At 43.9% G+C, this 13,408-nt stretch overlaps 1 protein-coding gene across 1 annotated transcript in view; it reads left to right on the forward strand.

The window, feature by feature from the left end:
• The window catches only part of LOC147736935 (uncharacterized), a 115,108-nt gene that overhangs the window by 41,780 nt on the left and 59,920 nt on the right, over positions 1 to 13,408 (forward strand). The window contains exon 2 of the mRNA XM_086918104.1: positions 10,487 to 10,508. Coding sequence (XP_086774230.1) covers positions 10,487 to 10,508 — 22 coding nt within the window. The remainder of the gene's footprint in view (positions 1 to 10,486; positions 10,509 to 13,408) is intronic.

Raw genomic sequence — 13,408 nt, forward strand, 5'->3', positions numbered from 1 at the left:
ATAAGGTATAGAACAGCAACACAAGCTGGGGTCGGCAGAGACTGAACTATGAGCTGACTAATGGCATTACAGTATTATTGCATCACCGGATTAAATACCCCATACAGGGGCTAGATATAAGATAAGGTATCGAACAGCAGCAACACAAGCTGGGGTCGGCAGAGACAGAGCTATGAGCTGACTAATGGCATTACAGTATTATTGTATCACCGGATTAAATACCCCATACAGGGACTAGATATAAGATAAGGTATCGAACAGCAACAACACAAGCTGGGGTCGGCAGAGACAGAGCTATGAGCTGACTAATGGCATTACAGTATTATTGCATCACCGGATTAAATACCCCATACAGGAACTAGATATAAGATAAGGTATAGAACAGCAACAACACAAGCTGGGGTCGGCAGAGACCGAGCTATGAGCTGACTAATGGCATTACAGTATTATTGCATCACCGGATTAAATACCCCATACAGGGACTAGATATAAGACAAGGTATAGAACAGCAACACAAGCTGGGGTCCTCAGAGACTGAGCTATGAGCTGACTAATGGCATTACAGTATGATTGCATCACCGGATTAAATACCCCATTCAGGGGCTAGATATAAGATAAGGTATAGAACAGCAACAACACAAGCTGGGGAAGGCAGAGACAGAGCTATGAGCTGACTAATGGCATTAAAGTATTATTGTATCACCGGATTAAATACCCCATACAGGGGCTAGATATAAGATAAGGTATAGAACAGCAACAACACAAGCTGGGGTCGGCAGAGACAGAGCTATGAGCTGACTAATGGCATTACAGTATTATTGTATCACCGGATTAAATACCCCATACAGGGGCTAGATATAAGATAAGGTATAGAACAACAACAACACAAGCTGGGGTCGGCAGAGACCGAGCTACGAGCTGACTAATGGCATTACAGTATTATTGCATCACCGGATTAAATACACCATACAGGGGCTAGATATAAGATAAGGTATAGAACAGCAACACAAGCTGGGGTCGGCAGAGACCGAGCTATGAGCTGACTAATGGCATTACAGTATTATTGTATCACCGGATTAAATACCCCATACAGGGGCTAGATATAAGATAAGGTATAGAACAACAACAACACAAGCTGGGTTCGGCAGAGACAGAGCTATGAGCTGACTAATGGCATTACAGTATTATTGTATCACCGGATTAAATACCCCATACAGGGACTAGATATAAGATAAGGTATAGAACAGCAACACAAGCTGGGGTCGGCAGAGACCGAGCTATGAGCTGACTAATGGCATTACAGTATTATTGCATCACCGGATTAAATACCCCATACAGGGACTAGATATAAGACAAGGTGTAGAACAGCAACACAAGCTGGGGTCGGCAGAGACCGAGCTATGAGCTGACTAATGGCATTACAGTATTATTGCATCACCGGATTAAATACCCCATACAGGGGCTAGATATAAGATAAGGTATACAACAGCAACAACACAAGCTGGGGTCGGCAGAGACCGAGCTATGAGCTGACTAATGGCATTACAGTATTATTGCATCACCGGATTAAATACCCCATACAGGGGATAGATATAAGATAAGGTATAGAACAGCAACACAAGCTGGGGTCGGCAGAGACTGAACTATGAGCTGACTAATGGCATTACAGTATTATTGCATCACCGGATTAAATACCCCATACAGGGGCTAGATATAAGATAAGGTATACAACAGCAACAACACAAGTCGGGGTCGGCAGAGACCGAGCTATGAGCTGACTAATGGCATTACAGTATTATTGCATCACCGGATTAAATACCCCATACAGGGACTAGATATAAGACAAGGTATAGAACAGCAACACAAGCTGGGGTCCTCAGAGACCGAGCTATGAGCTGACTAATGGCATTACAGTATTATTGTATCACTGGATTAAATACCCCATACAGGGGCTAGATATAAGATAAGGTATAGAACAGCAACAACACAAGCTGGGGTCGGCAGAGACAGAGCTATGAGCTGACTAATGGCATTACAGTATTATTGTATCACCGGATTAAATACCCCATACAGGGGCTAGATATAAGATAAGGTATACAACAGCAACAACACAAGCTGGGGTCGGCAGAGACCGAGCTATGAGCTGACAAATGGCATTACTGTATGATTGCATCACCGGATTAAATACCCCATTCAGGGGCTAGATATACGATAAGGTATAGAACAGCAACAACACAAGCTGGGGTCGGCAGAGACAGAGCTATGAGCTGACTAATGGCATTACAGTATTATTGTATCACCAGATTAAATACCCCATACAGGGGCTAGATATAAGATAAGGTATAGAACAGCAACAACACAAGCTGGGGTCGGCAGAGACAGAGCTATGAGCTGACTAATGGCATTACAGTATTATTGTATCACCGGATTAAATACCCCATACAGGGGCTAGATATAAGATAAGGTATAGAACAACAACAACACAAGCTGGGGTCGGCAGAGACCGAGCTACGAGCTGACTAATGGCATTACAGTATTATTGCATCACCGGATTAAATACACCATACAGGGGCTAGATATAAGATAAGGTATAGAACAGCAACACAAGCTGGGGTCGGCAGAGACCGAGCTATGAGCTGACTAATGGCATTACAGTATTATTGTATCACCGGATTAAATACCCCATACAGGGGCTAGATATAAGATAAGGTATAGAACAACAACAACACAAGCTGGGTGCGGCAGAGACAGAGCTATGAGCTGACTAATGGCATTACAGTATTATTGTATCACCGGATTAAATACCCCATACAGGGGCTAGATATAAGATAAGGTATCGAACAGCAGCAACACAAGCTGGGGTCGGCAGAGACAGAGCTATGAGCTGACTAATGGCATTACAGTATTATTGTATCACTGGATTAAATACCCCATACAGGGACTAGATATAAGATAAGGTATCGAACAGCAACAACACAAGCTGGGGTCGGCAGAGACCGAGCTATGAGCTGACTAATGGCATTACAGTATTATTGCATCACCGGATTAAATACCCCATACAGGGGCTAGATATAAGATAAGGTATAGAACAGCAACAACACAAGCTGGGGTCGGCAGAGACCGAGCTATGAGCTGACTAATGGCATTACAGTATTATTGCATCACCGGATTAAATACCCCATACAGGGGCTAGATATAAGATAAGGTATAGAACAGCAACACAAGCTGGGGTCGGCAGAGACCGAGCTATGAGCTGACTAATGGCATTACAGTATTATTGCATCACCGGATTAAATACCCCATACAGGGGCTAGATATAAGATAAGGTATAGAACAGCAACAACACAAGCTGGGGTCGGCAGAGACCGAGCTACGAGCTGACTAATGGGATTACAGTATTATTGCATCACCGGATTAAATACCCCATACAGGGACTAGATATAAGACAAGGTATAGAACAGCAACACAAGCTGGGGTCGGCAGAGACCGAGCTACGAGCTGACTAATGGCATTACAGTATTATTGCATCACCGGATTAAATAGCCCATACAGGGACTAGATATAAGATAAGGTATAGAACAGCAACAACACAAGCTGGGGTCGGCAGAGACCGAGCTACGAGCTGACTAATGGCATTACAGTATTATTGCATCACCGGATTAAATACCCCATACAGGGGCTAGATATAAGATAAGGTATAGAACAACAACACAAGCTGGGGTCGACAGAGACCGAGCAACGAGCTGACTAATGGCATTACAGTATTATTGCATCACCGGATTAAATACCCCATACAGGGACTAGATATAAGATAAGGTATAGAACAGCAACAACACAAGCTGGGGTCGGCAGAGACCGAGCTACGAGCTGACTAATGGCATTACAGTATTATTGCATCACCGGATTAAATACCCCATACAGGGGCTAGATATAAGATAAGGTATAGAACAGCAACACAATCTGGGGTCGGCAGAGACCGAGCTATGAGCTGACTAATGGCATTACAGTATTATTGCATCACTGGATTAAATACCCCATACAGGGGCTAGATATAAGATAAGGTATAGAACAGCAACACAAGCTGGGGTCGGCAGAGACCGAGCTTTGAGCTGACTAATGACATTACAGTATTATTGCATCACTGGATTAAATACCCCATACAGGGGCTAGATATAAGACAAGGTATAGAACAGCAACACAAGCTGGGGTCGGCAGAGACCGAGTTAGGAGCTGACTAATGGCATTACAGTATTATTGCATCACTGGATTAAATACCCCATACAGGGGCTAGATATAAGATAAGGTATAGAACAGCAACACAAGCTGGGGTCGGCAGAGACCGAGTTATGAGCTGACTAATGGCATTACAGTATTATTGCATCACTGGATTAAATACCCCATACAGGGGCTAGATATAAGATAAGGTATAGAACAGCAACAACACAAGCTGGGGTCGGCAGAGACCGAGCTATGAGCTGACTAATGGCATTACAGTATTATTGCATCACTGGATTAAATACCCCATACAGGGGCTAGACATAAGATAAGGTATAGAACAGCAACAACACAAGCTGGGGTCGGCAGAGACAGAGCTATGAGCTGACTAATGGCATTACAGTATTATTTCATCACCGGATTAAATACCCCATACAGGGGCTAGATATAAGATAAGGTATAGAACAGCAACACAAGCTGGGGTCGGCAGAGACAGAGCTATGAGCTGACTAATGGCATTACAGTATTATTGCATCACCGGATTAAATACCCCATACAGGGACTAGATATAAGATAAGGTATAGAACAGCAACACAAGCTGGGGTCGGCAGAGACCGAGCTATGAGCTTACTAATGGCAGTACAGTATTATTGCATCACCGAATTAAATACCCCATACAGGGGCTAGATATAAGATAAGGTATAGAACAGCAACACAAGCTGCGGTCGGCAGAGACCGAGCTACGAGCTGACTAATGGCATTACAGTATTATTGCATCACCGGATTAAATACCCCATATAGGGACTAGATATAAGATAAGGTATAGAACAGCAACACAAGCTGGGGTCGGCAGAGACCGAGCTATGAGCTGACTAATGGCATTACAGTATTATTGCATCACCGGATTAAATACCCCATACAGGGACTAGATATAAGATAAGGTATAGAACAGCAACACAAGCTGGGGTCGGCAGAGACAGAGCTATGAGCTGACTAATGGCATTACAGTATTATTGTATCACCGGATTAAATACCCCATACAGGGACTATATATAAGATAAGGTATAGAACAGCAACAACACAAGCTGGGGTCGGCAGAGACAGAGCTATGAGCTGACTAATGGCATTACAGTATTATTGCATCACTGGAATAAATACCCCATACAGGGGCTAGATATAAGATAAGGTATAGAACAGCAACACAAGCTGGGGTCGGCAGAGACAGAGCTACGAGCTGACTAATGGCATTACAGTATTATTGCATCACTGGATTAAATACCCCATACAGGGGCTAGATATAAGATAAGGTATAGAACAGCAACAACACAAGCTGGGGTCGGCAGAGACCGAGCTACGAGCTGACTAATGACATTACAGTATTATTGCATCACTGGATTAAATACCCCATACAGGGGCTAGATTTAAGATAAGGTATAGAATAGCAACACAAGCTGGGGTCGGCAGAGACCGAGCTATGAGCTGACTAATGGCATTACAGTATTATTGCATCACCGGATTAAATACCCCATACAGGGGCTACATATAAGATAAGGTATAGAACAGCAACACAAGCTGGGGTCGGCAGAGACAGAGCTATGAGCTGACTAATGGCATTACAGTATTATTGCATCACCGGATTAAATACCCCATACAGGGGCTAGATATAAGATAAGGTATAGAACAGCAACACAAGCTGGGGTCGGCAGAGACCGAGCTATGAGCTGACTAATGGCATTACAGTATTATTACATCACCGGATGAAATACCCCATACAGGGACTAGATATAAGATAAGGTATAGAACAGCAACAACACAAGCTGGGGTCGGCAGAGACAGAGCTGTGAGCTGACTAATGGCATTACAGTATTATTGCATCACCGGATTAAATACCCCATACAGGGGCTAGATATAAGATAAGGTATAGAACAGCAACACAAGCTGGGGTCGGCAGAGACCGAGCTATGAGCTGACTAATGGCATTACAGTATTATTGCATCACTGGATTAAATACCCCATACAGGGGCTAGATATAAGATAAGGTATAGAACGGCAACAACACAAGCTGGGGTCGACAGAGACCGAGCTACGAGCTGACTAATGGCATTACAGTATTATTGCATCACTGGATTAAATACCCCATACAGGGACTAGATATAAGATAAGGTATAGAACGGCAACAACACAAGCTGGGGTCGGCAGAGACCGAGCTACGAGCTGACTTATGGCATTACAGTATTATTGCATCACTGGATTAAATACCCCATACAGGGGCTAGATATAAAATAAGGTATAGAACAGCAACAACACAAGCTGGGGTCGGCAGAGACCGAGCTATGAGCTGACTAATGGCATTACAGTATTATTTCATCACCGGATTAAATACCCCATACAGGGGCTAGATATAAGATAAGGTATAGAACAGCAACACAAGCTGGGGTCGGCAGAGACCGAGCTATGAGCTGACTAATGGCATTACAGTATTATTGCATCACCGGATTAAATACCCCATACAGGGACTACATATAAGATAAGGTATAGAACAGCAACAACACAAGCTGGGGTCGGCAGAGACAGAGCTATGAGCTGACTAATGGCATTACAGTATTATTGCATCACTGGAATAAATACCCCATACAGGGGCTAGATATAAGATAAGGTATAGAACAGCAACACAAGCTGGGGTCGGCAGAGACAGAGCTATGAGCTGACTAATGGCATTACAGTATTATTGCATCACTGGATTAAATACCCCATACAGGGGCTAGATATAAGATAAGGTATAGAACAGCAACAACACTAGCTGGGGTCGGCAGAGACCGAGCTACGAGCTGACTAATGACATTACAGTATTATTGCATCACTGGATTAAATACCCCATACAGGGGCTAGATATAAGATAAGGTATAGAATAGCAACACAAGCTGGGGTCGGCAGAGACCGAGCTATGAGCTGACTAATGGCATTACAGTATTATTGCATCACCGGATTAAATACCCCATACAGGGGCTACATATAAGATAAGGTATAGAACAGCAACACAAGCTGGGGTCGGCAGAGACAGAGCTATGAGCTGACTAATGGCATTACAGTATTATTGCATCACCGGATTAAATACCCCATACAGGGGCTAGATATAAGATAAGGTATAGAACAGCAACACAAGCTGGGGTCGGCAGAGACCGAGCTATGAGCTGACTAATGGCATTACAGTATTATTACATCACCGGATGAAATACCCCATACAGGGACTAGATATAAGATAAGGTATAGAACAGCAACAACACAAGCTGGGGTCGGCAGAGACAGAGCTGTGAGCTGACTAATGGCATTACAGTATTATTGCATCACCGGATTAAATACCCCATACAGGGGCTAGATATAAGATAAGGTATAGAACAGCAACACAAGCTGGGGTCGGCAGAGACCGAGCTATGAGCTGACTAATGGCATTACAGTATTATTGCATCACTGGATTAAATACCCCATACAGGGGCTAGATATAAGATAAGGTATAGAACGGCAACAACACAAGCTGGGGTCGGCAGAGACCGAGCTACGAGCTGACTAATGGCATTACAGTATTATTGCATCACTGGATTAAATACCCCATACAGGGACTAGATATAAGATAAGGTATAGAACGGCAACAACACAAGCTGGGGTCGGCAGAGACCGAGCTACGAGCTGACTTATGGCATTACAGTATTATTGCATCACTGGATTAAATACCCCATACAGGGGCTAGATATAAGATAAGGTATAGAACAGCAACAACACAAGCTGGGGTCGGCAGAGACCGAGCTATGAGCTGACTAATGGCATTACAGTATTATTTCATCACCGGATTAAATACCCCATACAGGGGCTAGATATAAGATAAGGTATAGAACAGCAACACAAGCTGGGGTCGGCAGAGACCGAGCTATGAGCTGACTAATGGCATTACAGTATTATTGCATCACCGGATTAAATACCCCATACAGGGACTACATATAAGATAAGGTATAGAACAGCAACACAAGCTGGGGTCGGCAGAGACAGAGCTACGAGCTGACTAATGGCATTACAGTATTATTGCATCACCAGATTAAATACCCCATACAGGGACTAGATATAAGATACGGTATAGAACAGCAACACAAGTCGGGGTCGGCAGTCGAAGGTGCTCTGATCATGGATGGCTGCGGATGGAAAGGAGTAAATCCCAAATGTAATGTGTATAATATCTAAAGTACTCATAAGTGTCGTATGTAACAACTTGCTTGATAAATGTAATGTACTATGTGATATGTAACTGCTGGCTGGAAGAAAAATAAAATAATTTTAAAAAAAGGTATTCACAAACGAGGGCTATATTGAGAAACAATCGGCTGCCAGCGGCTTCTCACGGGCGTCAACGAACGTTGTTCAGCTAAACCAGCCCTTAGGTCACTTCATTGGCTCCCAAACTTGAAAGAGTACATTTTAAGGCCCTATGCACCACTTACAAAATGTTGCATGGTAAGGCCCCCCTATCCTAAAAGACCTTATTGTTCCATATAAAACTAACATAAGACTTCGGTCTACACATCTTCATTTGACCTCAATACCTAGGATTAAAAGGGCGCGATCAGGAGGCCGCCTTTTCTCTTACAATGCCTCCAAATTGTGGATCTCGCTTCCAATGATTATCCGCGCCCAGCCTAACCTCCGTTCTTTCAGTAAACTGTTGAAGACCTGGCTGTTCCCTTAATTCCCCCTTTCTCGCCTCACTCATTCTATCATTAGCGCTGGGACGCTTACAGGCAGCCATATGCTCTAGAAATCTGTAAACATAAACATAAACAGGTCACACAGCTGTGGTTATGTAGTTCTTTATTCGTTTTTTTTAATTTACTTTAATTTGCTTTAACTCTCCTGGTTACTTTGTCCTCAGTGTTACGCTTTATATCGCTCCTTGCTCTCCATCAGTTAAACGTGAGGTTAGATGTAGGATTTGTTGTTAGTGTTCCTAGACCATGTTGCAATACCTTTATTCTTGATTTGTCGGCATGAGTTTTGTCCACACACTGGTCTAGGACGGGCCTTCTCAAGGTAGAAGGCGCTGTAATAGGAATATTAAATCAGACATATATGAAATTGTATGTAAACAAATATGTGCCTTTCAGTTATCAGGCACCACCAGACTCACATCTACACATGTAATTGAGCACCAGACTAAAGTGACTCCTCCCTGTATAAATATGTGCCATCAGTAATCGGGCTGATGGTTCTGCCGATGCACACAGCAAATAAAGTTTCTGGGACTGTACGCATTTGCCTAAATTTTAATTGCTGAAGTTTCACGCAGTTTCGCTGATGCGCACAGCTTATAAGGTTTGTGGATATTGCGCACTGTAAGCAGATCACTGAAGATCACCCTTAAGTAGTAACTGGGTCAAAACATAGTACGTACATAATGCAAAATGTCACTGCCCCTCCCTTCTTTTTGACATCTCCAGGAGTTCCTCCTCTCTCGTGGCTGAAGTGGAAGAAGGTTTTCATACATTATGCTCGTGTCTGTGGCACTTCCTTAAGCACAGAGAGGAAAGCCTCATTGTTAATGCATTGTTTGGGCTCTGAGGGACAAGAATTCTTTGAACACCTTCCTGAACTCTTTGATAGTGACTCTGACACTCGTAATGAATACGAGATCTGCTTCAAAAAGTTGGACTTGCACCACCTCCCCAAAGTGAGTACTGTCCTTGAACGATATCACTTTGGGAGAAGGATGCAAAGGCAGGATGAGTCGGTCAAACAGTACATGACTACCTTGCGCAAATTGGCTTCCTCATGCAATGTTGGTGCAGCTTTAGAGATCAGTTCATGTTGGGATGCACCCTCGACACGAGACACGCCCTGTGGCAAAAAGACATGCCATCGCTTCAAGAAGTGCTGATCATAGTCAAAAGTCACGAGCATTCAAGAGCGTGTGTTGATATTATACGCAAAGACAGTTCAGGTGATAAAAAGGAGAACATTGATGTCAAGGTGCTGGTGGATAGATTTGTTAAACCCAAATCGAGCACCACTTCAAAGCCCTTTAACACAAAGAATTTTCAGGGGAAGTGCTCAGGTGTCGCAACTCTGGTCATATGGCCAACTTTAACCCGTTGCGTGCTTCGGGCGTCCCCCGGCCATCTGATGTCACAGTGAGCATGTGCGGAGAATGGCCGGGGGCAGTCCGAACCGCGCCCACTCATTAATATGCCCTCACTGCGGCAAAATTTGCGCCGCAGTCATCAGGTTAAAGAATGCCCAGGCTGGAAGGCCTTGTGCAAAACTTGTGAGAGAAAAGGTCATGTCTCAAAGAGCTGCAGAATGGGTAACGGGCATAAAAAATTCAGGAAAGTTGATCTTTATGAAGGAGATTTGGAAGGAATCAATATTCTCCCAGTCACAGGGAATGCTAGTGATGGCCCTCAGGATCTAGTTTTGATGAATGATGCTCCGGTGAGCATGCTCTTCGGCTCTGGGGCAAAGATAACTCTAGTCCCAAAAACATTTTATGAGTGTAATCTGCTGGGCAAAGTCACCCTGTTGAAGCCAGACATTAGACCAATAGGTTAAGGTGGGGTGATTATTGAGTTGTTGGGTTATTTCTGAGGCACAATTGACTTCAAAGGGAGAGTCATCCCTGGTAAAATCTATGTCTCGGTGAAGCAGGACTCGCTCATAAGTTGCTTCCATCAACAAGATCTGCATATCTGCCTTGATCTCAATGAGATCTGTCTGCCTAAAAGAATTACCACCATTTAGGGTTGTTAGTAATGCTAATCGAGACTGGATCAAGGAATTCCCTGAGGTTTTTGCTGGAGAACTGGGTTTGTCTCAAAAAGTATGCACATTGGATAAAGGTCAAATCTAACGCTGTTCTAAAAACAGGTAAGGTCAGGAATACACTTCTGTAACTAAGGGAGAGCAGGAATGTTGAATTAGACAATCTCTTAGGCAAGTGCATCATTCAAGAAGTTGAAGCAACGGAGTGGGTCTCTCCTGTTGTTATGGCCCGCAAAGCCAATGTGGAGGCCAGGCTCTGTGTCAGCTCGAGGGAGCTCAACAAAGCAGTTATTATTTTGATTTAATTACTTATTTTAATGTTTTATAGAGCGCAAACTTGACCTGTGAGGGTATCAGAGCGCTTTACACAGTTACACGGTAAACAAAGCAAAACAGTCTCAAGTACATAAATATAACAAGTTTGGGGAGGGGTAGGGTAGCTGAGGAGCATAGAGATAAAGGGGGACAAATGAATGGTTACAGTTATAATCGGATCAGTAAAAACAGAACAGAAGCCCCACAATTATTTATCGGGGTGAGTTGGTAATCTGAAGAAGAAGCAATAGTTATGGATTCGACAGACACACTGTGGTAGAGGCTCGCATGCCATTAGCCTAGGCATTTACCCATGAGGAAAGTTTTGGTCTCCTTCTTGAAACGTGATAGAGAAGGGATTTTTCGGATGTCAGGTGGGAGAGCGTTCCAAATTCTTGGTGCTGCTCCGGAGAATGCCCTATTGTAGGCTCTTTTTCTTCTGAAATCGGGAAGGTTGAAGCAGGAGGTTACTAGCGGACCGGGAGTTCCTAGTTCTTCCAGATATCACAAGTTTCTGCACCAGATAGGCAGGGGAGTTGTGTTGAAGGCCTTGTGTGTAATGCAAGCAATTTTCAGCTGTATTCTAGCCTCCATAGTGAGCCAGTTTAGTTCTTTCATATGTGGAGAAATGTGGTCAAATTTCCTGGTGCCAGTGAGTAATCTTTCGGCCGCGTTGAGGCAGGCTTTTAGAGGAGCCATAGAGATTTTGAGTAAACCTGCAAGGGTGGAACATCCATATTCCAATCTGGAGATGACTAGATCTTGGACTGCCATTTTTAAGTCTGGAGCATCAATGAAGGGTTTCAGCTTCCAAAGGTAGCTCAGGTGGAATCTGGCCGATTTAGCCCTTGAGTTAATGTGGTCTCGCATGCTCAAGTTTCTGTCGAGGAGTATGCCCAAGGATTTGGCAGAGTCCACAATGGTCGGCGGGCAGTTTAAGGCTGTGATGGCTTTGATCCATGTGTCAATCTCTGGGTTGGCTTTTGAGGGGGAGATCAGGAGGAATTCAGTTTTCTTTGCATTGAGTTTCAGTTGGTTAGCGGCTAGCCATTGGACAGTTACTTTCAGGGTCTCGTTCAGGGCAATGATTTCCTCAAGTGATATAATATTGATGTATATTTGGGTGTTGTCCACTTACATATGGTAGGAGATGTTGGCGGTGCGAAGAGCTTCAGTGAGTGGCTCTAAGTAAAGATTAAAGAGGGTGGGTGACTGAACCATGGGGGACTCTAACTGTGACCGGGGAGGGAGCTGATAGGTTGCAGACAAAGCCATCAAGCCCCATCCTGAGTTTAAGACGTGCAAGTAGGTTTTCATGATTGATCGTATCGAAGGCGGAGGATAGATCCAGGAGGAGGATTAGAAGGCAGGTTTTGCCCTGGTCAAGGGCTTGGAGGGCATCGTCCCTGATGTGGAGGATAGTAGTTTCCGTGCTGTGCCCTGGTATGAAACCAGATTGAAAGTCATCAGGTAGGTGGAAGTTGTTGATGTGCTGACTTAGTTGCTGTTGGACACACTTCTCTAACACTTTAGCTAACAGAGGGATATTGGAGATAGGTCTGAAATTGTCAGTTATTGTTGATCATTACCCTTTACCCAACATAACTAAAATGCTCTGTTCTCGTGAGGGGGCAAGGCATTTTTCTTCCTTGGACTTGACCGCCACCTATCACCAGGCCAGACTTCACTCCTCTTCAGAACATTAAGAATATTCACTCCTCTTCAGAGGACCTTACCTCCTGGGTAACACCCTTTGGTACCTTTAGATTTAGAAGAATGCCTTTTGGACTGATTTCTGCAGCCTCATTTTTTCAGAGGGCGATGAAGGGCATTCTTGCAGGCCTTCAGGATGTCAAGGTGTACCCAGATGATGTGCTCATCTTTGGTGTGGATTTTGAGGAGCATAATGGGAGGCTGAGGTCAGTATTGAAGAAGTTAAGCAATGTTTACCTCACCCTTAGGGCTGACCAGTGCAAATTTGGTATCAAAGAAATAGAGTACCTAGGCCATTTTGTGTCCAATGCAGGCATCAAATCCAATGACTCATTGGTAAACACCCTTTGTAATTTGCGCACCCCTT

Source organism: Lissotriton vulgaris, chromosome 1_1 (genome assembly GCF_964263255.1).
Source record: "Lissotriton vulgaris chromosome 1_1, aLisVul1.2, whole genome shotgun sequence".
NCBI classification, from domain to species: domain Eukaryota; kingdom Metazoa; phylum Chordata; class Amphibia; order Caudata; family Salamandridae; genus Lissotriton; species Lissotriton vulgaris.